At 44.3% G+C, this 23,818-nt stretch overlaps 1 protein-coding gene and 1 pseudogene across 2 annotated transcripts; one reads left to right on the plus strand and one right to left on the minus strand.

Annotated features, from left to right (window-relative positions):
• Nucleotides 1-11,786: 11,786 nt before the first annotated feature.
• Nucleotides 11,787-17,368, plus strand: ARL14EPL (ARF like GTPase 14 effector protein like; the record flags this gene model as incomplete). The annotated part of the gene is made up of 3 exons (XM_084252216.1): nt 11,787-12,127; nt 13,287-13,426; nt 17,146-17,368. The coding sequence occupies exons 1-3, from the start codon at nt 12,032-12,034 to the stop codon at nt 17,366-17,368; spliced, it is 459 nt and encodes a 152-aa protein (XP_084108342.1). The 5' UTR covers nt 11,787-12,031.
• Nucleotides 17,369-18,312: 944 nt separating this feature from the next.
• On the minus strand, nt 18,313-20,600 carry LOC311182814 (transport and Golgi organization protein 1 homolog; annotated as a pseudogene). The gene has a single exon. The product of its transcript is annotated as a transport and Golgi organization protein 1 homolog (transcript).
• Nucleotides 20,601-23,818: the final 3,218 nt, after the last annotated feature.

Consider the following 23,818-nt stretch of genomic DNA (forward strand, 5'->3'; position numbering starts at 1 on the left):
CTTTTATTGCGCACTGAATGGTTATAATCTTTCTTTTTTGTTTGTTTGTTTGTTTATTTATATATTTATACTAGCACTGGGTACAGTCAGAAGCGCAGGAGGGTGAGAGAATTCACCAGAGCCAGAGTGGGGAGCAGAGCAGACAGAAGAACCGAAGCACACTGCTGAGGGGAGCAGCGGGCGGCAGGAGAGGTCTGCGCGCCATGTGGGACCCTCCTCCAGTGGCCGGGGAGCAGCTGGGGATCAAACTGGTGCTGCAGAGGCTGCAGGCAGCTTCGCAACCCAGCGCTCAACCGCTGCGCCACCGGGGAGGCCTGGTTATAATCTTTTGAAAGTGTGAAGTGAAGCTGTTCCTGGTAAAGAGAATAACAGGAACAAATTTGGTATTTACAGCAATGATAAAATGTGCCCTGAGAATGGCAATTTTAGTCTATAGTTAAATGTAATATGACATTACTAGATCAAATTAGTAGGGAATATTAGCACAATCATTATAATTGGGATGCATATGGACACAATATTTTATAATCATAAATGATACTACAATAAATAAGCTCATGAGTTGTGTTGCTTTTGAGGTACAGGGCAAATTACAGATTAATATACAGCTACAAACTTATAAAATAAGTTAATACAATTATAAAGTTTTCCACTGTCCAGGAATTAATAAACAGAGCATTATTTCAGCATGTGAATTCTTCATTTGAAAAAGCAGCCAATGTTGATTTACATTCAACTGATCCTCTAGAAAATCTGAGCACTCCGAAGAAAAGAAATACTTTTTCTGAGTAAAAGTCATCTCAAAGTTGAATAAACTCTGGACTTGCACATCTAGAGGTATTATTAACTTTGAAAAGTACTCTTCCAGTTTTTAATATAAAGTTCTTCAGAAGATTTGCCAGTTAAACCATTAATTCAGAAAGCTCTTAGCTTTTTGCTTGAGAAACTTGGAAATAATACAGGGTAAATTATTTGGTATGATTTATTTTGTATTTTATTTCAAAAAAAAAATAGTAGCAAAGTAATGGTTTTTGGTCCTGTGGCATACTGTTATTTCCTTAGCACTTTATTTTTTAAAACTATTATCTGCACTTTTCTTTTTTTTTAAATTTATTTTATTTCTTCAGGCATACAAGAACAGGGGTATAGGCCAGAGGAGCGGAGGGTGAGAGAATTCACCAGAGACAGAGCGGGGAACAGAATAAGCAAATTGAAATACACTGCTGAGGGGAGCAGCCGGCGAGACAGGAGAGGTCTGCTGCGCCATGTGGGCAGCTCCCTGGACGGGGATTGAACTCGTTCTGCAATGGCTGCAGATAGCTTCACAGTGCTGAGGCTTAACCCCTTGCACCACGTGGATACCATCCTCATCCTTTAGATTTCCCTCTGTCTGATTAGTTTTAGGATGACTGCCCTTGCATTTGGTTGTTGCGATGTTTGCTATTTTGGGGTTCATTTTGGCCTCTCCAAGCCTCTCCAAGATGTCCAGAACAGACGTGTCACCCTGCCCTCTGGGTTGTTTAAGCTGAGGTCTGTGGATACCCTGCAGGCTCAGGAGATCTTTTACCATTGCCTTACCTGCCTAGAATAATGAAGATTGGGGGCATTATCCAGATTTAGGGTTATCTCCGTAAATAACTTTTCTTGATCAGAAAAGTTTCTTTTCTATATGGCAGAGAGTATCTGGTTTGTCATGTGAGTCCCCCTCCTTCCTCCTTGATGCCCCAGGCCTCTACATCACCCCTTAGCCCAAGATAAAAAACCTCAGCTTGCCCTATTTACACTGAAAGGTAAAGCAATGTGGACTCTTCACACACAATAATTAAATTTCTTCTTTTTTTCCTTCTAAGCTATCTGATGTTAAGTTGATTGCTTGACTAGCCAGAGATGACCCCAAATAGGGGTAGAAGGGAGTTTTCCCTCTGTTTCTACAGGTAAAATCAGTGGAGACTGCCTTTTCCCACTGATTGTTGGCGAGGGAATGTGTTTTTATAAGTTGTGATTGATGGTGGAGAAGACTGGCAGGATATTTACCTGCTGTGAAGTTTAGCAAAACATAATGGCAAGTTGGCCATGTTTGATATGTCAAATTTACATAGTAATCTCAAAAATATGGCCGTTGCTTCATGGAGGTAAAGTTTAGGTCAAACCTACTTCTACTACCACCTTAAGGTTTTACTTCATTGCCAGATGGGGTGCAAGCTATTGTACCGGAAGATTTTGTTGCCTTTTCTTGTTCTTTGCAGCGAAAGTAATTTGAAATGAACTGGTGATTTTATTCTATGATTCACAAATGAATGGGGCGGGTATTCATGTGCCCGTGAAGTGGTTTTAATGACTCATAACAAATCTGAGTCCTACTGGCAGATGACAGGGGTTGGAGAGCTGTCATTTAGAGATGAATACATGGCTTAGCTTAGCTGATCACTGGGGCTTATATGCTCTTGGGACAGCATGTTTTTGTTCTCATATGGCAATAGAGATATCGGCAGAGATAGATAGAGGTAGATTTCTAGAAACTTAGATATAGACCAAAGTTTAAAATAGCCACTGGTAGCGGTGAACTTATTGTAGTATATACAGTTGTTAATTCTCAATGATGAACAATGAAAGTTACATGTTGTAATGCTGTGTTATTCAATAGGCAGGAAGGAAGAGAGGAAGAAGGGAAGTTATAATTTGCAAGATTATGGGGGAAAAAGGTTGGGAATAATTGGGTGTTAATATTAGTTCAACACCTCAAGTCAAAATATGACATGTCAGAAAGCGAAAGACAGGTATCAGATGGTTTCACTCATTGGTAGAATATAAGTCACTGAAGTAAACAAACTGGCAAAGCACAACAAAAGAAATTCTTAGACTCTGGAGAAAATGTACTGGAGAGGAGGGATGGGAAAAAATGGGGTTGGGGCATTGGCATAGGAGTTTTGGTGGAGGGTGAGTGAAACATATACTGGCGAGGAAACATACCCCCAAAGTTATATAGGCATATAAGTGATGGCAAAACAATAAAACTTGAGGGGAAAAATAAAGAATGGTTTCTGGGTAAAGCACATTTTCCCAAGGACTAAATTTAGCTTCTCTACTTCCCCTTCCCCCCACCCTCTAAAAAGTAGACTTAAAATATAAGACTCAAAACTTAAATTCTAAATTTATGACTTATTGCAAATGGAAGATGGACAAGAAGATGAATATTCACTGGCGGATTGCTTGTGATTTTACAACAGACGGCAGTGGGAGAGAGTTAACAATCTCTTCTCCTCCCAGCTGATATTATAAAGTGTTAAATTGTTAGGAGCACCTTAGAGGCCTTATGACTTTTTCCCTGGAGGGGTCTATGGTTTCTCAGCAAAACAAAGGAAACAAGGCAGGACAGTTTCTCTTTCCCCCTGTATTTTTTCCTCCTTGTTCATCCAGCTGGAAGGTACGTGCACTCCTCTTGACCGTGACCCAGGCCGCTTTCGCCCGCAGGCAGGGCCTCAGGCTGCGAAAGGGCCCCTTCTTCAGCAGTGGCTCCTTTAACCCTGATTCCCTCTGAGGCTGGTAGACAGAAGAAGCAAAAGCAAGTCACGGGATGTGGACTCTGAACATCTACTGTGATATTGCTGTGTTGTAGTGAGGTGTGGAGGGAAACTGAACTGGGGTTCTTCGGTTGCTGTGCGGTCTGAAATAAAGTGGAAGTCAAGAAGTGAGTGTTCAAGGGCCTTAGGGATCTGGGAGAAAGAACATTCACAAGCAAAAGACGGGGTGAGTGGTTCTGAACTCTGTGAGGATAATGCTGGATGTATCTATCGGGAACCCTGAGAATCGCCCAGTCTTCTGGTCTCCTCAAAGAGTTTTCTTCCTTGTTTCCATTGATGCGTACAGATTGCAAGGAAGAACTTAAGCGGGTGATTCCTGGGATCCCAATAGAAACGATATGTGGCTAAAGAGGCCCTGGTGGAGGCTGACCTGAGACTGACCTGAGAGCTGGATGGCAGCTTTCAAGGCATTAGCAGTCTTGACTATGCGGTTGTGTTGTGTTTCACACCTTGTCAAATTCTTTGCTGAGTGAGCTTGCAAATTATTTTAAGTATTTGATATTCATTTTCACATTATTTTATATTGAGCCACAGAAGTGTGTGTGTGTGTGTGTGTGTGTGTATGTGAGAGAGAGAGAGAGAGAGAGAGAGAGAGAGAAATACAGCAGTCAAAGGATCGCTAGGAATCTTTACCTATTGTAAGTAGTTACTCTGAAAGCTAGCATTGCTTATCTGAAAACATTGTAGATCTTGGCCAGGGAGATTTGGGGAGAGGCTGTTGGGCAGTTTTGGGACTTTGGAAACAGCTGAATGGCTGGGAGGGAGAAGCCAGGAAATGACTTAATTGCTCCCCTGCACCGGAGCTGTTTCTCTTTACCAGACAAATCCCTGGTGGGAGTTGACTCACCTGTCCATTATCACCATGACCTGTCATTTTTAGCAAGTATAGGAAGGAAGCCTGGAGACTGGATGAGGGTAACAAACTGGACTCTCTGCAGTGATTGCTTTGGGTGGAAACCTGTCTGAGCCACTGCTGCTTTATCCCCTTGAGGTTCTCTGAGTGTATGTTCATGTGTGTGTCTTTTACATCTACTTTCCCAGGGGTATTTTGCAGATAGTGTCTCTGAATAGTCTCATCATCTGCTACTGAATAAAAGCAGAGACCAACTTTGGGGCTAGACTTTTCTTAAGTCGCTAATATCCTTAGAAACAAAAGTGAAAAAAAGACTTATTCTCCATTGTGTGACACAATCAGCTCACACATATTCAATTCTACATGCTGACAGCACTGGAAAGATAAGACTAAGAGGTTCCAGCATGAGTCCTTTGCCTGCATTTCCTTCCATGACCCTGGCCTCAAAGTGAGCAGAAAAGAGGAGCCAGACCTGGAGCTGCTTCCTCCGGGTCCGTGGGGGTGGAGGTGGGGGTGGGTCTGAAGTTTAAAGATAAGCATAATTTAGACACATTGACTCCTATGCTTGAGCCTACAGCTTTATCAGCAGTTCCACCTAAGACGGGCATTACTTGTCCCAAAACTGGAGGAATGCCTGGGTGTGCAGAGCTATTCCTTTGGAAGGGATTTTCTAGGCTACTTTTGTCTATGTACGATTTCCAAATCCAGTGCTCAGGTCAGATGTGGGGTGTGTGTGTGAGGCGGGAGGGAGTTTTTCCCCTGCGCACACTTAGAGATGTGTGCTATGACAGAAGAGACAGAGCAGGCAAATTTGGGGTTATCTAAAGTGCATTCTCCTTTAATCCCCTAGGCTTCTTTTAGAAAAGACTGTGTAGCTGGCATTGACTGCATCTCCTCCCTCTACAATATCCTGTGTACAGATGGTGGTGATCATTAAAATAAATCTTTTTTTTTTAAACTTTGGATCACTGCTTTTTTTTTTTTTTTTTAAAGATTTATTTATTTATTTAAACAAGCACTGGGTACAGTCAGAAGCGCGGAGGGTGAGAGAATTCACCAGAGCCAGAGAGGGGAGCAGAGCAGTCAGAAGGACCTAAGTACACTGCTGCGGGGAGCAGTGGGCGGCAGGAGAGGCCTGCGTGCCATGTGGGACCCTCCTCTGGTGGCCGGGGAGCAGCCGGGGATCGAACCGGTGCTGCAGAGGCTGCGGGCAGCTTCGCAACCCAGCACTCAGCCGCTACACCACCGGGGAGGCCCTAAAATAAATCTAAGGCAGCATAATATCCTGGAAAGGATTTAATTTGGGGGCCAGACATATCTGGGTTTCAAACCATGGAGCCTACTAATAACTCTGAGCTAAATGACCTTTCTGGGGCCTCCTCATTGATGCAGTGGGTTAAGCACTGCGCCGCAGCCTCTGCAGCGCCAGTTCGATTCCCAGCTGGCCAGGGAGAAATCCACATGGTGCACAGACCTCTCCTGCCTCGCCTGCTGCTCCCCTCAGCAGAGTACTTTGGTCCTTCTGCCTGTTCTGCTCCCCGCTCTCTCTTGTGAATTCTCTCACCCTCCCGTGCCTCTTACCTGTACCCCAGTTCTTGTATAAATAAATAAATCTTATAAAAAAATAATTAAATTGACATAAGACATTTACAGGAGAAAAATAAAATAAAATAAATGACCTTTCTGGGTCCTAGTTTTCCTCATCCATAAAATGGAGATAACCATGTGACCTTCACGGTGTTGTGGAATGAAATGAAGTAGCATATATAGCCTTTTAGCAGGGTGCTTGGCACAGAGTAGGTGCCTGATACAGACATGCTTCGCGCAAGGATGTTTCGGTCAATGGAGGATGGTGTGGACCCTGGTGTCCCCCCGCTGTGCCTCAGTGTGTGTGGCAGGGGATTGCAGCTGCATTTGTGTGATTATTCTGTGATGTTTGCACAGTGATGAGATTGCTTACCAACATGTTTCTCAGCAGCCTTCTCCATTGCTAAGGGATAATTGTGGCCTTTTATTGAGCACTAATTAGGCACCAGTTGTGGTCTTGCTGGGGGCAAGGGGAGGTAGAGGGCTGTGTCCACATTAAGGACCTAGTAGAAATAGGAGCTTGTTTGTGAAAATTGAACCAGCCACAGAGACAGATGAGTGTCACAACCAACACAAACTCCAGTGCCACTCATGGTCCCTGTTTATAGTGAATCAAGGAATTTATGCTGAATGTAAATCAGGGAAATGCCTCCTCCAGGAAGATGGTGTTGCTTGAAGGAAAATGTCAGCTGCATGCCCAGTGCACTGAGTGAGGCAGCTGCTTCCATTCTGGCCCCTGCCTGCTCTGGGCATCTATCAGGTTGCCCTCAGGGGGAGCCTCTGCTCTTTGTGCTAGACCTGGTCTTGGCCTTTCATTCTGCTGTAATGTTAGGAGCAAGGAGAGTATTAGGTTGATTTCAAGGTGGTAACCAGGATATACCACCTCACTGCAGTCCTCTGTTGGGGGGGGGTCAGCCGCCTCTGTAGCCTCTGTAACCAGGAGCTGTGGCTTCTCATCACCACCTGCAGTGGAGGTGGTGGTTGTGTATCCTCTCAGCCTCTTTGCAAGGGCTCGTAATCTTATTTTTCATATCATGGATCCTTCTATCCAACTCTGATCTGTGGACCATTTCTCAAAAGGATGTTTTGAATCAGATAAAATAACATGTGTAAGATTACAAAGAAAGGCAATTAGATCGAAAGACACCAAAAGGTTAAAAACAATCTGTGATAGTAATAGAACTGTTTCATTAATGTATCCTATAATAATCTAGCAGCGGGTCTCAGAACCATCATCATTTTGAAGAAATGACGATCGTAAATAATGTTTTGACATATCTACACCAACTCTAATGGGTTATGAAAAAATGTGTTTTCATCTGTAACGAAGCTAAAACTATTGCTCAAACTATTGTGGTTTGCTGGTTGCATTATAGTAGAAGGAAATGCTAGAATTTCAGTTAGAGGTTCGTGAAAACAGATATGTGTTCATTATTACTCATGCCAGTCAAGGTTCCCCCTGCATGCATTCTCCAGCTCAGAACCCCTACCATGCAGAGGGGGAAGGAGTTCTGAGCCTTTTTATTCTTTTTCTTTTTTTCTGGGACAGATATTTGGGGCTTGTAATAAAATCCAATTATGATTTCAGTCCCCGGTGAAATGCTATTACAATTTCCAGGTGCTTTATTTGGAACACAAAGGAACAAGTTTTCCTCCCAATCTATTTGTGGAGACCTACATTTCATGAAGAACTTAGACAAAGTCTTCTCAGGCAGAGGATTTGCCTAAGAAGCTCATTTCTCCCAATCAGTTACCTGGATCCCTTTTCAGGAAAAGGTCTTGCTTACAATGATGATCCTAATTTATTAACCACATTTATTCCCACAAGAAGAAAATGTTGTTACCTGGGGAAGCTAGAAGGTTTGGGGACCCCTTTGCCGGGATTTTTTTTCTTTTGAGTAAGTTTCAAGATGAGTAAAAGGCATCTTTGTGTGGAGTAAAGTGAACAGGGAAGGCTTTTCGGAACAGAGGGAGGGACCAGAGTTGAAAGGGGAAGAGCTAAGGGGAATGAGAAGGTGTGTGAGCGGAAGCAGGGAGTTAGGTAGCTCTGGCCCAAGTGAGGATGGAGCAGGAGTGATCCTGAGCAGGTAGGAGAGCAGACAGGTATGATGAACCTGCACCCATAGGCCAGGGGTGCAGAATATCACTGACGGGGAAGTCACTGAAGCCTCTTAATAGAAATGAGGGGATATTTCTCACTTAGAAATATTAACGATATCATAGGTGCACTGGGGGTGGGCAGAAAATAGGGCCAATGACCTCACAATCCACTGGCAAGACTGGATGGAAGAACATGACACACCTGGAGAACTTGCTGCTTTTATAGATGACCAAGGTTCTCTACCGAAAGTGGTAACTCCGGAATATCTGGGATTTGAAAGGGAATTTATCAATATTAAAACAGTTCCATGTACTTTTATCTTCAGACAGTTGGAAACCTTACACCCCAGAAATGTTTGGCTGATCAGATGATCAGATGTGAAATTGCCTGTGAAGATGTCAAAGCAAAATTTGCCCTGGACAGAATGAAATGGGCAAAGGAGAAGTTATTTCAGGCTTTCTATATGAATAGGGGAAAGGCCAGAACTCAGTGAGAGCTTGACTCCACTGAAACAAAAGGCAGGAGGAAAATACCACAGGGCAGTGGGGATGTAGTGGATCCTTGGGGTGTGGTCTGAGCATTGAGGTATTCCCCAATTTGCAAATGTTTTTCTCTGTGATTAGGCCATCTGTGTTTGCTAATTGGCATCCATCGATTCCCAATTAGGCTCCTGCCCTCCCACAGAGACTGGCAGACAGGGGCCTTCTCTTCCCCACTGATTGCGTGTTAGGGGGGTGGCAACTAATCCTGGAGAAAGCCATCCTGGGTGGTGAGACTGGCAGGAGGCTGTGAGATTGCCATGTCAATGAGGCAGAGGAGGAATTGACAATTTCAAGTTCTCTGAAGTAAATGCTTCTAGAAAACGGAAATCAGGGCCTGGAGTCAATCTAGAGTTTAGCAAAGCGAAGGGAGCTAAGGCGATGCTGGCTATCGGTAAGATATTTCTGTTACAGGTTCTGAAGGGTCCGTGCAAAATGAAATAAAGCCAGACTGGACTCCCGGCTTCCACCAGCTAACCCCACCCCCCATTTTGAAAAATCCAATAATAGGTTTCAACCAAGGAACATTTATTGTGGTCTACACAACTGAAGAGGGGCAGCAACAGCCCTGAGCCACATTCTTGGCCTGAGAGCAGTGGGGGGCATCCCAGCTTTATGGGGTTGATTACCAGGGTGTGGTATGGGGAGCAGTGTCATGGTGTGTTTTAGGTTGGGCTACACTGGGGCATGCCCAGATGCGTCTTCATACGTCGCACTTCACAGACATCCCCCTTGGTGTCTGACTGACCAGGGATTGTGGAATTCTTAGCAACCTGGGGGCTCAATAACAGGAAGATGAGGCCGGCCAGGTGTAGGTCTAGGGGCCTTATAATACTGCTGTTGCTGCTACTACTGTTAGCTGTCAGGGTGAGGGGCACTTCAGCACCCCCAAACTTGCATGCTCTGAACAGGTTCTGCCATCCACCACATACAGATAAAATATGCTTAGTGCGTAAAACCTTCAATGGAAAAGAACTTTAATAGAAGTAGCACGTGATAGAGAGAAGAGAAAGAATATAATTTCCAAATCAAGCACCCAATGTAAACTATTTCCTCGTGGGTAAAAGCCCAGCCAAACAGGGTTGGCCCAGAGCAGGACCACTGAGGCCCAAAAGCTTGCCATGAGTCTAAGGCACCTTCTGGGGGTGACCCACAGGAAAGGGGCAGAAGGGGCCAGGCAATTATGGAAGGGAAAAACAAAATCAAAATCAAAGTGAACATAAAGATGGGGGTATAGCTCAGTGGTAGAGCATTTGACTGCAAAGTGAACATAAAGGCTGCCATTGTCATCCTGCCCACAGGCCTCTCACCCACATCTCTGTCACTTTCAAGTGTCTCCTGCCGTGTCCCCCAGGTCCCTGCTACACGTCCACAGCTTCTTCACATGTCTGTCTGCTCTGTGTACCTCCTCCCAATCTTCTTGTCTCCTGCTTCTTCCTTCCTTGCTCCTTATTCTTCCCTGTGTTTTCTAGACTGACCTCCCTTCCCAGCCTTTCTTAGGGTGGGAGTACCCCGCTTTCCCTGCTATATTACTACTGCTGCTGGCGGGCAGTAGTACTATTGCCAGCATCTTTAATGTGGAGTCTGCCTGATAGAGAGTAGAAAGAATCCACCTTGGGAATATCAACTTTCCTCCCACACTTAATGTTGGGAATTGAGGCAGGGCCTCCAGAAGAGTCTAGAGACTTGGCTGGGGAGAATGAAGATGCATGGAGACAGCTGGGATTTCCAATTGGCAGGCAAAGTGCTGATGCCAACCGACTCAGTAAATTGGGGTGCTTAGCTTCCTTGGGGAGAACCAGCTCACTGATGTGCCTCTGGAGCTGATGGGAGGGAGGGGCAGCAGCAGGCTGTGGCTCATCCTTGGAACACTGCACTCTGAGGAGCACTGCGAGCTGCCAGCCTCTGCAGTTATCCTGGTGTGGTTTTTGGAGTTAGTGCGGGGTCCTTGGGGTCACTCTGGGAAAGGTGCTACTAGAGCTTCCCTTTCAGTGGCACGCGGTGAGTTTCCCAGGCGAGTTTCTCCATGAGACAGAGACGCTAGTTATATTTAAAGGGCAGGTTTATGAGTGAAAGGGACAAAAGAGTAAAAGCCACTTGCATAGACACAAGTGTGCAGGCAGAGCTGCCCCAGAAGGGACAGGTTTGCGGAGAGAGGCCTGCATGGTGGCAGGCAGGCAGCCTTGAGGAGAGTGGCCTCCACTGAGAGAGGTCAGTGAAGAGAATTCCTGGCATGTACAGGTCACGGGCAGGCAGGGAGGCTGCTGCCCTGCAGAGGAAGAGAGATGGTGAAAAGAGGCACCTGCAGAGTCACAGGTGGGCAGTGGGGGTGCTGCCCCCAGCCTGTGCAGAGACTGCACTGGTACAGTCTTCTTCTATTTGGGAGGGGTCACTCCTCCGTGGAGTGGGTAACAGGCAAAACCAGGAAGGACCAGAGATTTGTTGCTGATGTTGGGTAACAGGCAAAACCAGGAAGGACCAGAGATTCCAGGGTGGGCCCAATCTCCATATCTTTACCCTCAGGCCTGTGCTCCACTCCCTAGAGCATTCTGATCCTGCTTGGGTCTTGTGCCCTGTGATAAGGCACTGATGCCTAAGGGTCCTGATCTCTACAGCTGGGTTAATGGTCATGTTATTCCCCTCCACCTCCTTGTGAGTCAGGTTCTGGTCTTGGGGTCCCTCCTTTGCAGTCTTTCTATTCTTGTCCTCCATCAAACTTGTGTGAGTGTCACTTCTGCGAGGTACCATTGTGCCCCCTGTATGTCTACTGAAAGCATTTAGAAGTAAGGAACAGGCATTTCTGCAGCTGGGTTTTATGGGAAAGAGATGACTTCCATTTAGCACACGCTGTATGAGAAATTTGTCAGAAAAGTTGAGTGAGGAGGCCAGGGCTTTGTGAGCAGCTTGGGGAGTGATCCCTGAGGAGGTGACAGCTGAAGCCATGGGGGTGTATGACATTCGTGTGTCTTACTTTCTTCCAAGGGAGTAAGAGTAGAGGGCGCAGAATGGAAGTCTAAGGACCCTAATCCTCTTACCCAGGATGACTGGCCTCAAGGTTGTTGGCTCCAGATAAGGCGATGATGCTAAGAACTGTGAATGGTGCATTAGATTTGCTCATAGAACACCCAGCAGGGAAGAGCATCAGGAAAAAGATGTGGGGGAGTCAAATGCAAGAGTGAACCTTTAAAAAAAAAACGGATGCCAGCAGTGCAGATGGCTTTTTTTTTTTTTTTTTTTTTTTAAGGAAACCTGGCTTCGAAGGGAAATAAAATGCAGGGAGAGAGCAGAAAAGTCACAGGGTTACGTTACTGAGGATGTATGATATTAATGTGTTTTAATTTTTTCCATTTGCTTTTTTTAGTGATCAGAAATGAGTGAACAATCAGAAAAAAACAATTCCACGCAAGAGGGACACCCAGGTCAAAGTTCTCCTGAGAAAAGCTGTCCAATAGGACAGAAGCAGCTGGTATGGTGTATGGAAATTCTGACTCGTGGTATTTGGGGAGTGCCCAGCTCTCTGATCTCTGAGGTGCCCTGACTTGGGTGGGCTGGTGGGCTGAGTCACCTCAGGAAAGATCTAAGCTCCCAAGGCTGATGGAGTGCAGTTAACCAAATAAACTAAATGAACTGCAGAAAAACCTGAGGTTCTGTTACCTGTTTATTATTTTGAAATTCATACATTAAAAGTCCTGCCCTTATGCCCAAAGGCAGCAAAGACCGAAGTAAAAGCCCCATTTAGTCCTGATCTAATCTTTACATATTTTTTTCCTTACAGTTGCTATTTTTTTTTTTTTAAACAGGGAGAAGAAGTAATGAGCTTGCTAGAAAAAAAACTTTCTCCTTTGCCTTTTGTTTCCAGGTGTTGAATTTTGTGCAGATGTCAGCCTACAAATTTGGGGGCTATTCTGATTATTTTCTTCTGAAAATCCTTCAAGAATATATCCTACCCTCATGACGTGTGTGATACACATTTAAAGATATTATCAAAGTCATTGAAGTATCTTTGTTGCTCTCTTCTAGATTAGGCGCCATTTAATTTCAAATTATAATTGTCCCCCAATGAGACTTCTGAGAATATTCTAGAAAGTTGTGGTAGCAAGGTTTTCTTCAAATTTGGCCTTGACAGAGTAGATACTTCAGGGGTCTGTGTTTACACAGATGCCTGGATGGAGGCCATGGTCCAGGGTAGTGAGTGTGTGTTGGGGGGGGGAGGCGACCCTTAACCCTGAAGGGGAAGGGCTGTGTGAACTTTGGACTCTCCCTGTGGTTTCAGAACCACACAGCACAGCTCGCCTGCTTCTCTAACACCTGTGGAAGGGCCTTTACTCCCATGTCCTTGGCCTTTTACAGGTATATTCAGGTGTGTATCCCATATCTCGTCTGACTGGTTTTTACATTTTTATTTTATGAGTTTTATACTATGTGTTTCTTCATCTGGAAAAAATAACCTACTTTCACAAAATTCACATCCTTTTTTAAACTTCATCTGATTAAGCTTTATTTCTCTAGATGAAAACATCTAGACCTTCATGTCGTGATGGTAAAAGTTACAGGAAGTTCTTTTTGATATGTCAAACCAGTAAAAATATGCGGTTCTTATACTTGGCCTTTTATTTGTTTCATAGCAACAGATAGAGCGGCAGTTAAAATGTTTGGCATTTCAAAACCCTGGACCGCAGGTAGCTGACTTTAATCCAGAAACAAGGCAGCAGAAAAAGAAAGCCCGGATGTCAAAGATGAATGAGTACTTTTCTGCAAAATACAAGTAAGGTCATGATTTGCTCTATTTGATTTGTGGGTTTGTAATATGCGTGAATTCTGCTTGACAAAGTAATTAAAGGTTGCCTCTTTTATGATTTAAAGTGTTTTCTATAATGCAATGTTTTCTATAATACATGTGTCCACAAGTTGGCAACTTGAAGACTTAGACTATAACCTCAAAAATGGAATCAGTTTTTTTAAAGAATTCAGATGCCCTGAGATGAAATGAATGACTTAGTAGAAAAGAGGATTAAAAATAAGAAAGAGAAATCATTTGAAGGAGAAGTAATAGAACATTGGGAATGGATTCAGGTATCAAATTTGCACAAAATGATCATGAAATATAAGGGTTATTAGCTTAGCAGAAGTAGAAACTAAGCAAAACACAAGGAAAAAGTCAATCAATTTAACTACATTAAGATGAAGAATTTATGTTTATTAAAAGATATTGTCCCTGCTCAGCTCCACCCTTCCTGGGGGTGGGGGAAGGGCTGGGAACTGGGAACCTCCCCTTTCTCTGGGGACCACCCTGTTACAATACCTCCCCTCCTACCCATGGGAGACAAATCACTAAGTAGGAGAAGTTATCAGTATCCAAAATATAGAGAGAATCCTACAAGTCAATATGAGAAAGGTGCATATCTTATGAGAAAAATAAGGCAAACAATCAACAGACATTTCACAGAAGACAAGGCTAATAACACCCAGGATGATGAACCTCTTCAGTGTAAGGTGAGAAAGTGTTTCACTCCCCAGAAAGGCAAAGAGGTTAGTCTGACAGTATCATTGTTGATGAAGCTACAGGCATGGGTGCAAAATGGCACCAACCCTATTTAAAAACAGCCTGCCGTGACCTGCATTCATTCTAGCCTAACTTCTTCACTCCTGGGTGAAGTGAAGAAGGAAAACTTATACATGGGCAACAGAAGATACATTCCAGAAGTTTCATAACTTCAATAGTAAAGAAAGTAAAGTAGTAATCTTGCAATAGTCCACCTGTCATTCTTACAGTGGGATACATATAGAAGGAAAAAATGCTTGATTACAGCTACATTACTGTGAAGGGTGAATCTCAAACTGTGATGTATTGATAGAATAGAAAAAGAAAATTGCAGAAAAAGAAATGCAACCTGGAGCGACCTAGCCATGTGGCATTACTGAAGCTCGGAGATGATTTTTATAACATCAAGGTGTATTTCCTCTTGTGGGGTCCGGTGGGGTATGCAATGGGTGGGTTATGATGAGGACTATAAAGGCATCATCCTCTTTAAGTATTAAGTATTTTTGATCAGTGGACGCATGGACATTTGTTCTTCTTTATCTGTGCGTGTATTTTTTATATGCTTTTGTATATATGATTAAGTATTTTACAAAATTCAGCATTGGGTATGCAGGAGAGTGTAAAATTTGTCTTGATGTGTGAATGTTTGGGTTAAGGCAAAGGGAGGACAGAATCTGATCTGTGCAACAAGTGGCCCTCACACAATCACACATTCTCATCATTCTCATAATGGATTTTATTTTTATTTTTTTTAAGAGGCATGTATTTTATTTATTTGTTTGTTTGTTTGTTTGTTTGTTTTGTTTATACAAGCACTGGGTACAGTCAGAAGCGCGGGAGGGTGAGAAAATTCACCAGAGCCAGAGCGGGGAGCAGAGCAGGCAGAAGGACCGAAGTACACTGCTGAGGGGAGCAGCGGGCGGTAGGAGAGGTCTGCGAGCCATGTGGGACCCTCCTCCGGTGGCCGGGGAGCAGCCAGGGATCGAACTGGTGCTGCAGAGGCCGCGGGCAGCTTCACAACCCAGCGCTTAACCGCTGCGCCACCGGGAAGGCCCCACATAATAGATTTTAAATCTCCTGTTCTGCCACCTGAATTTCCCAGCAGCCTTGGTGGGGCGGGGGTTTTATTTCACAGATGAAATGCTTCAGTGTAAAATCCTCATGGGGAGTCATTCCCCCACAGTGTGATAAGTATCCATAATGAGTACATGTAATGATCCCCAATCTTCTCCCTGCTTTATTAGGAAAAGGAAGGGGCTGGAACGAGAATACTTAACTGAAGAGGAAAGTGCTAGGCTAACATAGGCAGTGTGTGGCTGTCCCCACTCAGAAATGACCAGGTTGTAATGTAATCCAGAAGGCATTCGTCTGAGTATAGGGACCGTGCTCCAGATCCACAACCAAGGGGCACTTCCAAGCTGTGGTTCACCAGAGTCAAGGTTCAGGGGATCATGGATCTAGGGGAGTGGTCTAAATTCTAAGATTACGATTATTTGAAATTCTGGGTTGGTGACAGGAGTGTTCAGGTAGAAAAGTGCAGTGTAGAAAGTCTCTTTGTAACAACTATCGTTAGTAACAGCGGCCTTCCTGTTTCCTTTCTAGCCACTGATAAAGAACAGGGCCTTGACGTTCTTCCCTCATCAGTTTAACCTCAATACAGAGAAATCCCGAGTGCACCTTCTCTCAGAGTTGCTGACAGGGAGTTGAGTCTTTCCCCTAGAAGCCTCTTTTTTTTTTTTTTTAAGATTTGTTTATTTATTTATACAAGCACTGGGTACAGTCAGAAGCAAGAGAGGATGAGAGAATTCACCAGAGCCAGAGCGGGGAGCAGAGCAGGCAGAAGGACCGAAGTACACTGCTGAGGGGAGCAGCGGGCGGCAGGAGAGGTCTGCGCGCCATGTGGGACCCTCGCCTGGTGGCCGGGGATAGAACCGGTGCTACAGAAGCTGCAGGCAGCTTCGCAGCCCAGTGCTCAACTGCTGCACCACCAGGGGAGGCCCTCCCCTGGAAGCCTCTTTATAACAGTTAGAGACAAAGAGTCTGACTCAAAATAGGTTCCACAGCTCTGGGGAGATAAAGGGTGGTGCTGAAATTCCTAATTTCACCACCCTAGTTTAGGGTCAGCCTTTAAGAAATGTCCACTGGTATAACTGTAATACGTAAGCTGTACAGAGGGACCATTGTTTCTCCAGGATTTCTAGGCAGCTGATTGGAAGGATTATTTCAAAATGGGTCGGTTTGGAGAGGAAGGTGAAATTCTTGTGAAAGCTTTTGTCTTGTGCACACGTTGCAGAGGCTGACAGAGAAAGTGTGAGGTGTGGATGCTAGTGTTCTACGCTAACCTCATGCCTCCCCTCAACTTAGGATGGATCCTGCCCTCTTGCTCACTTACTTTCTCTTGGCCACTGGGCAAAAACCAGAATCAGAAAGGGAGCAGAGCAATGGACCTGGGTGGGGACTATGAGCCAAGGAGTGTTCTTTTTTTTTTTTAAATGGTGACAGTGTAGTAGCTGACATTTCTGATGTTTATCTCGAGTCATTCAAAAATGTGATTGCATTCACTCTATTGCTTTTTCTTAAGAATTGCAGAGTATAATTTACAAAGGAAAATACCATCCAGGGTGGTAATTTTAGAGGGACACTGGGGACATTTGTAGGAGGAAACTTGAATGAACCGGTCCTCATAATTTGCTTAGGCGGGATACTAGATCCCCAATAGGCCTGGAAAATGAAGTGTTTCTCTCAGTGGCAAGTCAGGGTGGGGTTGACTGAGTTTCCCGGGACACCACCACCCCATTCAGTTCTGAAGGGCTGCAGGGTAATATGTAGGGTGCTGTTTCCTCAGAGTAGAGGATGATGTGTGTGAAGCTGGCTGCAGGGCCATGTACTCTCGGTGCTGAGGGAAGGTGCCCGCCATGGTAGCGCCATGCTTGTCTTGGCAGAGTTATGAGGAAGTATGACAAGAGCGGCAGGCTCCTCTGTAACGATGCTGACCTGTGCGACTGCCTGGAGAAGAACTGCCTGGGCTGCTTCTATCCCTGTCCCAAATGCAACTCCAACAAGTGTGGGCCCGAATGTCGCTGCAACCGGCGCTGGGTCTACGACGCCATCGTCACTGAATCCGGAGAGGTCATCAGCGCGCTACCCTTCAGCGTTCCTGACTAGGGCCTGCTCATCTGGACTGACTCGTTTGCTCTTCTTGACATTTAAGTCAACCCTTTCGCTCACTGAATTCTAGGTCAAGTCAACCCTTTCTCTCAGTGAATTCTAGATCCTGGGAAAAGTGTTGGATAAACATACTCAAGAGTCTTGTTCTTGGAATTTGTGGAACCCTCCACAGAACTGGCAGTCGACCCATTGTCTTCTCTCATATCCCTTCCCCTGTGACCACAGACTGTCTCCGTGGGTGCGTCTCGGTGTCTCTCACCAGCACCCCCATCTCTACACTGCCCTCAAATGAAAATTCCTTTTCCTCTCGGCTCTTCCTGAAAAAATGTAGTTTTAAGATGTTCAGTATTCTGTAATATTTTTTCTTACATCAGACACAGACACATACTTTTATATTGCAGTTATCCTTTATCTTTTACACATCACTAGTTCTAAATCAGAATTGTCACTTAAGTTTTGTTTTAACTTTTTTTTATAGTTTAGTGACCGTTTAGTAAACACTTTTTAGTGTAACAGTCTTTGCAACCAGGTTTTTTTAAAAAAAAAAATCAAGCTTATACACACCATTGCTCTGTATTGACTGGTGTTCATTAAAAATAAGATAGCAAATGGAAATACACGTTCTTATGGCATTTCCACAGGAAATGTTCATATTTTTTCATGACACTCTAAATCATTTAGCAATTACATATGCCACATCAACTGAAACACAGGTATTCTTTATTGTACCTTTTAAAATTATAAGGAGTGTTTAGGTTATTAGGTGATTTGGAGGGGAAATAATATTTTTTAATTGTTTGGCTCAAAAATGCATGCTGCCAGGGCAGCTTATGTCTAAAAATAAACCTTTTAAAAGAATTTTTTGGATTGTAAAGCCAATGAAATCTTTGACTGTAATGAATAGTACATAGTATGCTTTCTTTTCCGACTACATGTGAGAACTATGCGCTCTGTTTTAAAGCCTGCAATCAGTCCTGACTATTGATCTGAGAGGCAGGAGGGGGCTGGTCTCTAGAGACAGAAGCTAAGAAGTTTCTTGCAGCAGGTGGAGGTGGATAATCCTGGAACCCATAGGGTGGGGGTGGTATTCGGGGACCAGGAAAAAAATACTCTCTTGGGCCAGGAGGACCAAAAGGTCTAAAAGGTGGGTGTCCTGGTACAAACTCTAGAGGATCAAAAGACAGTTTTCCTGGTGAAATGCCTGGTACATACTCCCTTGGGCCTAGAGGTGGACGCATACCAGGCCCAAATGGTGGAGGAAGTGGTCATGGCCCAAAAGGCCCACAGAATGCAGGAGGTGGTCCATATCGAATGGGTGGTGGTGGAATAGGGCCCCCCATGGGGGAGCTCATGTAGGGTACCACCCCTGGGAAAGGAGGGGGGCCTTTTGCAGCAATGTTAACCTTGCCCTCATCCAGCACCTTACTAGGTGAAGGGCCTTGTGAGTTGCTGTTCATCATGGGAGCTGCGCCAGAGCGCGATCAAATTCACCTGGAGGCACCTCCATTGGACCAAGTGTAGCAGAGAGCAGTCTAACAGGTGAGTCAGCTGTCAGTGGGGGGCAGCACTCTCCACAGCTCACGGGAGATGGGCCGAAAGAGCCCTTACTGCTGAAAGGACCTCTCAGAGGAGGGTTCTGTATAATGGGCCTTCCTGGCATTGGTTTTACAATCACAGGTTCTTCTTGCAACACTGCTGTCTTTTGGGTGACTTCCAACAATTGGTGTCTTAAGTTAGCAGCTTCCCTTTTCTCTTCAGCCATAGCGCCTCTGCAGCACGAGCTTTGAGCCAGTTATCGTGCACTTTCTGCTCATGAGTAGCTATCTGGCTTTTAAATGAGCGTTCCGTTTTCTGTAATTCTTCCTCCATTTCTTTAATTCTCTGCTTGTAAGTTTTCACTTCCCCTGCAGCCAAAACTGCCTCCTCATCTGCAGCTGACAGCTGTTGCTCTCTCTCTTGCTGTTCGTACAACTTCTTTTGCAGAGCTGTCTCCTCCTGCTGGTAGAGTTCGTTCAGAATCTCCACTTTCTGCCTCAGGGTTTTGCATTCATTCTGCAGTCCAGCTTTGACAGAGTGCAGAGTGCACTGATCATCTTCCAATTTCTTTATTTCATCTTCCAGGTTACATTTAGTGGACATCGAGGCTCTTAGTTTATACCGTAAAAGTTTTAGATCCTCTTCACCTACTGAAAAAGCAGTTGGTGGTTGGTGTCGGAGAAACATCCATCAGGTGCTGATCTGAGCTTTCATTTTCTCACTAAGATCACCTGCCTCTTCTCCATTTGCTAATTCATCTAATTCATCATTTGCTAATTCATTTAGTTTGACCCTCAGGTTCAGATTCACAATGTAATCGATATAACTGTGTGATACAATCAGTCAAAGCATTAATATTATCCTCCTTACGAGTGAGAGTTACTTCCAGATCTTTCTGAGATTTCTCAAATGATTTGATTTGCTCACTGACTTCAGCATGAGATTTACTCTAGTTGTTTATCTCCTGCTGCAACTGTCTTTTCTTCTTTTTAAGCTTAGCATGTTCTTCTTGAACTCAGTGGCATTCAGATTTCACCTTCTCTTCATTTAGTTTTGCCTCATTAAGAGCAGTTTGAACCTCTGATAATTCTGAGGCATTCATTGAAATAACATCCTTTAACTTCTCTACAGATTTCTTGTTTTCCAGAATCAAGTCCTTATTTGTTGCAGTTTCTTCTCGTTCAGATTCTAACATAACACACAGCCTGTGAGCTGTATCACCCAGAGCTTCTTTATGTTCTTCAAGTGTCTTGATTTTATTCTTAAATTTAACCACTTCATCTGATAGAATAGTGTTTTGTTTCTCGGTTTCCTGGACGTGCTTCTTTGATTCCTTTATCTTCTGTTCATAATCTGACAACTTTTGTACAAGTTCTGCGTTTTCTTTCATGATATTCTTGATCTTCTCAGATATCTGCTGTTCAGTGACTTGATAGACTCTACTCTTTACAGCAAGAACAATTCTCCAGAAGAAAATGGAGAATGAAGCAATTCCCAAAAAGACAGTCATGAGAACAGGCTTCCACGGCAGTCCATAAAAATCAGGCCCAGGCTGAGCATCATCAGGCAACTGAGCCACCAACTCCAGGAGCTTAGTTATCAGGGCTGTGTAGAGCATCGACAACGATCCCAGAACCTCCGGGTTTCCCGGAGAAACAGGTGCAGAAGACCCAGTAGCCAGAACCGAGTCCATGGCGTCTTGACAGCGCGGGGAAGGCGATGCCTCCCAGCCGAAAGGCGCTGGGCCCTGCTCCTTGACCGCTTCCTCTCAGTGAAAGCGCCAGCTCAGGGGAGATCCACTGATCCACACCAGTGAACGTCGCCTCCCCAACTGCCCACGCTATTGCCAAGGAGAGCAAAGCACGTCACAAACGCCTCCCCCACCCCTTGGAAGTGAGCGCACTTCCCAGAGGGCGGGGCCAGCACTTGGGTTTTTTTTTCTTTTTCTCTTTAAGATTTATTTATTTATGTATATAAGAACTGGGGTACAGACCAGAGGTGGGGGGCGGAATGAGAGGATTCACCAGAGACAAAGCAGGGAACAGAACAGGCAGATGGACTGAAATGCACAGCTGAGGGGAGCAGCAGGCGAGGCAGGAGAGGTCTGCTGTGCCATGTGGGTATCTCCCTGGCTGGGGATCGATCTCATGCTGCAGTGGCTGGGATAGCTTCATAGGTTGCGTCTTAACCCCTTGCGGCACCAGGGAGGCCCTTACTTGGGCTTTTTTTAAAGAGGAAAATGAGATTTTTGTACTGTATCGCCATAGCCTTATTTTTTTTTATCGTTTTAATAATAAAACTTAAACATGGTAATGTGGTCTATTAAAATATGTATTTTACATACAAAATCGACAAGTTAGGGCTTGCAAATCCTAAAAAACCTGTAGTTAACTTTTTTTTTTTTTTAATTTCAGGATCGGTATTTCAGAATTTTTTTTTAAGGGAGAAAGAAACTCAGGTTCTTATAGAAAATTGGTTGTTATCCTTGCTCATTGAGCATTGTAAGGAAAATGGGTTAAAATAGGGTTATTTTCCACCTTCCATGCAATAGACAGCCCGTACCTTGAAATGCGATATTTCCACCATTTAGACATCTAAGCAAATGGATGGTCTTGTGTTTGCAACCATGTGTGGGCTGTGGCTGTGGGCAGTGGAGTTTCTCTTCTGCCTCTCTCAGAGTTTTGGAGTCTCTCTTGCTCTTTCTGCCTCCCATTGTGTATGGTGCCCTGTCTCCGCATTAAAGGACTCCAAAAATCTACCAAAGTCTCCAAATTCTCTATGGTCTGTGAGAACTGACAATGAACCTGCCAGGCCTGGGACAGTTACATATTGATAGAGAATTTACTAGTGACACTGTGTTTTGTTTTGTTTTTTTCTATTTTGATATACAGAAGGAGGTTTATTTGTTTGCTTATTTGTTTAAGATTTATATTTTATGCATACAATAACTGGGGTACAGGCTAGAGATGTGGGGAGGTGAAAGGATTCACCAGAGACAGAGTGGGGAACAGAACAGGCAGACTGACTGAAATACACTGCTGAAGGGAGCAGCGGGCGAGACAGGAGAGGTCTGCTGTACCATGTGGGTTGCTCCCTGGCTGGCCAGGGATCCAACTCGTGCTGCAGAGGCTGCAGATAGCTTCACAGTGCCGTGCTTAACCCCTTGCGCCACCAGCTAGGCCCCACAGTAGGAGGTTTAGAGAGAGTTGAATTCAGCCTTCTTTAATTTTGTTTCAGGACAGAGTCCTGTTTGCCTTGCATCAAAAGTTCTCATATTTCAGTGTCTTTTAGAATCACTGGGAAGACTTGTTACATCATGGATTTTGTTCTCCCACCTCCAAGGTTTCTGATTCATTAGATCTGAGCTGAGGCACATGAATTTACATTTCCCAGGTGACACTGAAGCTGCTTGGTAGGGGCCACACTTTGAGAATCATTCATTTAAGTTCTATGGGTGCCTAATATATGTAAATGTTTGAACAGAGTAATTAATGCTTTTTAAAAAAAAAATGGTATGAGCATTTGCTCAAGGTAAACTTGAAATGTTACTCAGGGTTTATTTTCCTCCACACTCAGTTTCAAAAAACTTATTTCTGCATATTCCACATGTATGGGGGGGGAGGGGGGATTTCCTGATAATTCTGGATTTCTTTCTTTTAATAATGACCTGGGACAAAAGTAACCACAGTCCTGAAAGTCACGCTGTGACTCCAGCACTTCTGTATGTGTCGTGGGAGAACTTAATCTGTTTTCTGCAGAACTTACTGGCTTTCTAAATTCAGCTTGCTTTTATTCAGCATTTACTGTGAGCCAAGCAATGTGCTAAGTGCTTCCAGTTCATTCCCTTTACAGGTCACAGCCTGGGGCCTGTCCTGAGGACACTGCAGCCAGAAGACCAGACAAAAGGAGTGGGGGCTTTTTGGGTTTTCAGTTTGTTTTGTTTGGGGAATAATTATTATTTTCTAAATGACTGACCAAATGAATTGCCTTATTATTTATCTATTTTAGAATCATAGATTTTTAAAGTTAAAGGGAAGCTGACAGCTCCTCTAAATAATGAGTTAGTCTCCAATACCAACCCTCAGGCTATCTGTGCACAGAGACCAGGCTGGGCCTATGGGATTGAGCGAAACCGGACTCCTGTTTTCAGGGGGTTTTAGAGACTAAAGCCTGTCTTTTTGTTGTTTGTTTGTTTAATTTTTAACAACGGTGAGAGTTTATGCAGGTTTGAACCCTAAGACCAGATCTGTGTTCTTTCCATGACATCAAGTATTTCCCAAGTGTGACTGATCATAGAACTCATCCAGGTGCTTTGAAAAATACATAATCCCGAGCCCCCTGCCAGCCCTCAGGAATCAGAACCTCTAGGGATGGGACCAGGGAGTCCATATTTTTAAACAAGCAACACAGGTAAGTTTCATGAGCTGGTAAGTTTGGGAAACCTTTCCTTGTCTCTACATTTCCAAATTACATATTTAAAAAAAATTCATGCAAATAAACATTAGAATACCTTTCCCTTCTGTCTCCTCTTGTCACCCAGTCTTAAATATTAGGTGAGATAATCTGCTTTCAAGTGGTTTGGTTTAAAAAGTGTGTCAGCAGTCTGTGGCGCAGCAGTTAAAGACAGTACTATCGAGCTATCACCAGCCACTGCAGTACAAGTTCGATCCCCAGCCAGCCAGGGAGCAACCCACATGGCGCAGCAGACCTCTCCTGTCTCACCCCCTGTTCCCCTCAGCAGTGTATTTCAATAGATCTGCTTGTGCTCCCTGCTCTGTCTCTGGTGAATCCTCTCACACACACACCCCCCCTCCCCTGCACCTCTGGCTTACATCCCAGGTCCTGTATGCATAAATAAATAAATCTTAAAAAATAAATAAATAAAAAGTGTGTTGGCAAATTATGTTGGTG

Source organism: Talpa europaea (genome assembly GCF_964194135.1).
Source record: "Talpa europaea genome assembly, chromosome: 13".
Taxonomy (NCBI): Eukaryota; Metazoa; Chordata; class Mammalia; order Eulipotyphla; family Talpidae; genus Talpa; species Talpa europaea.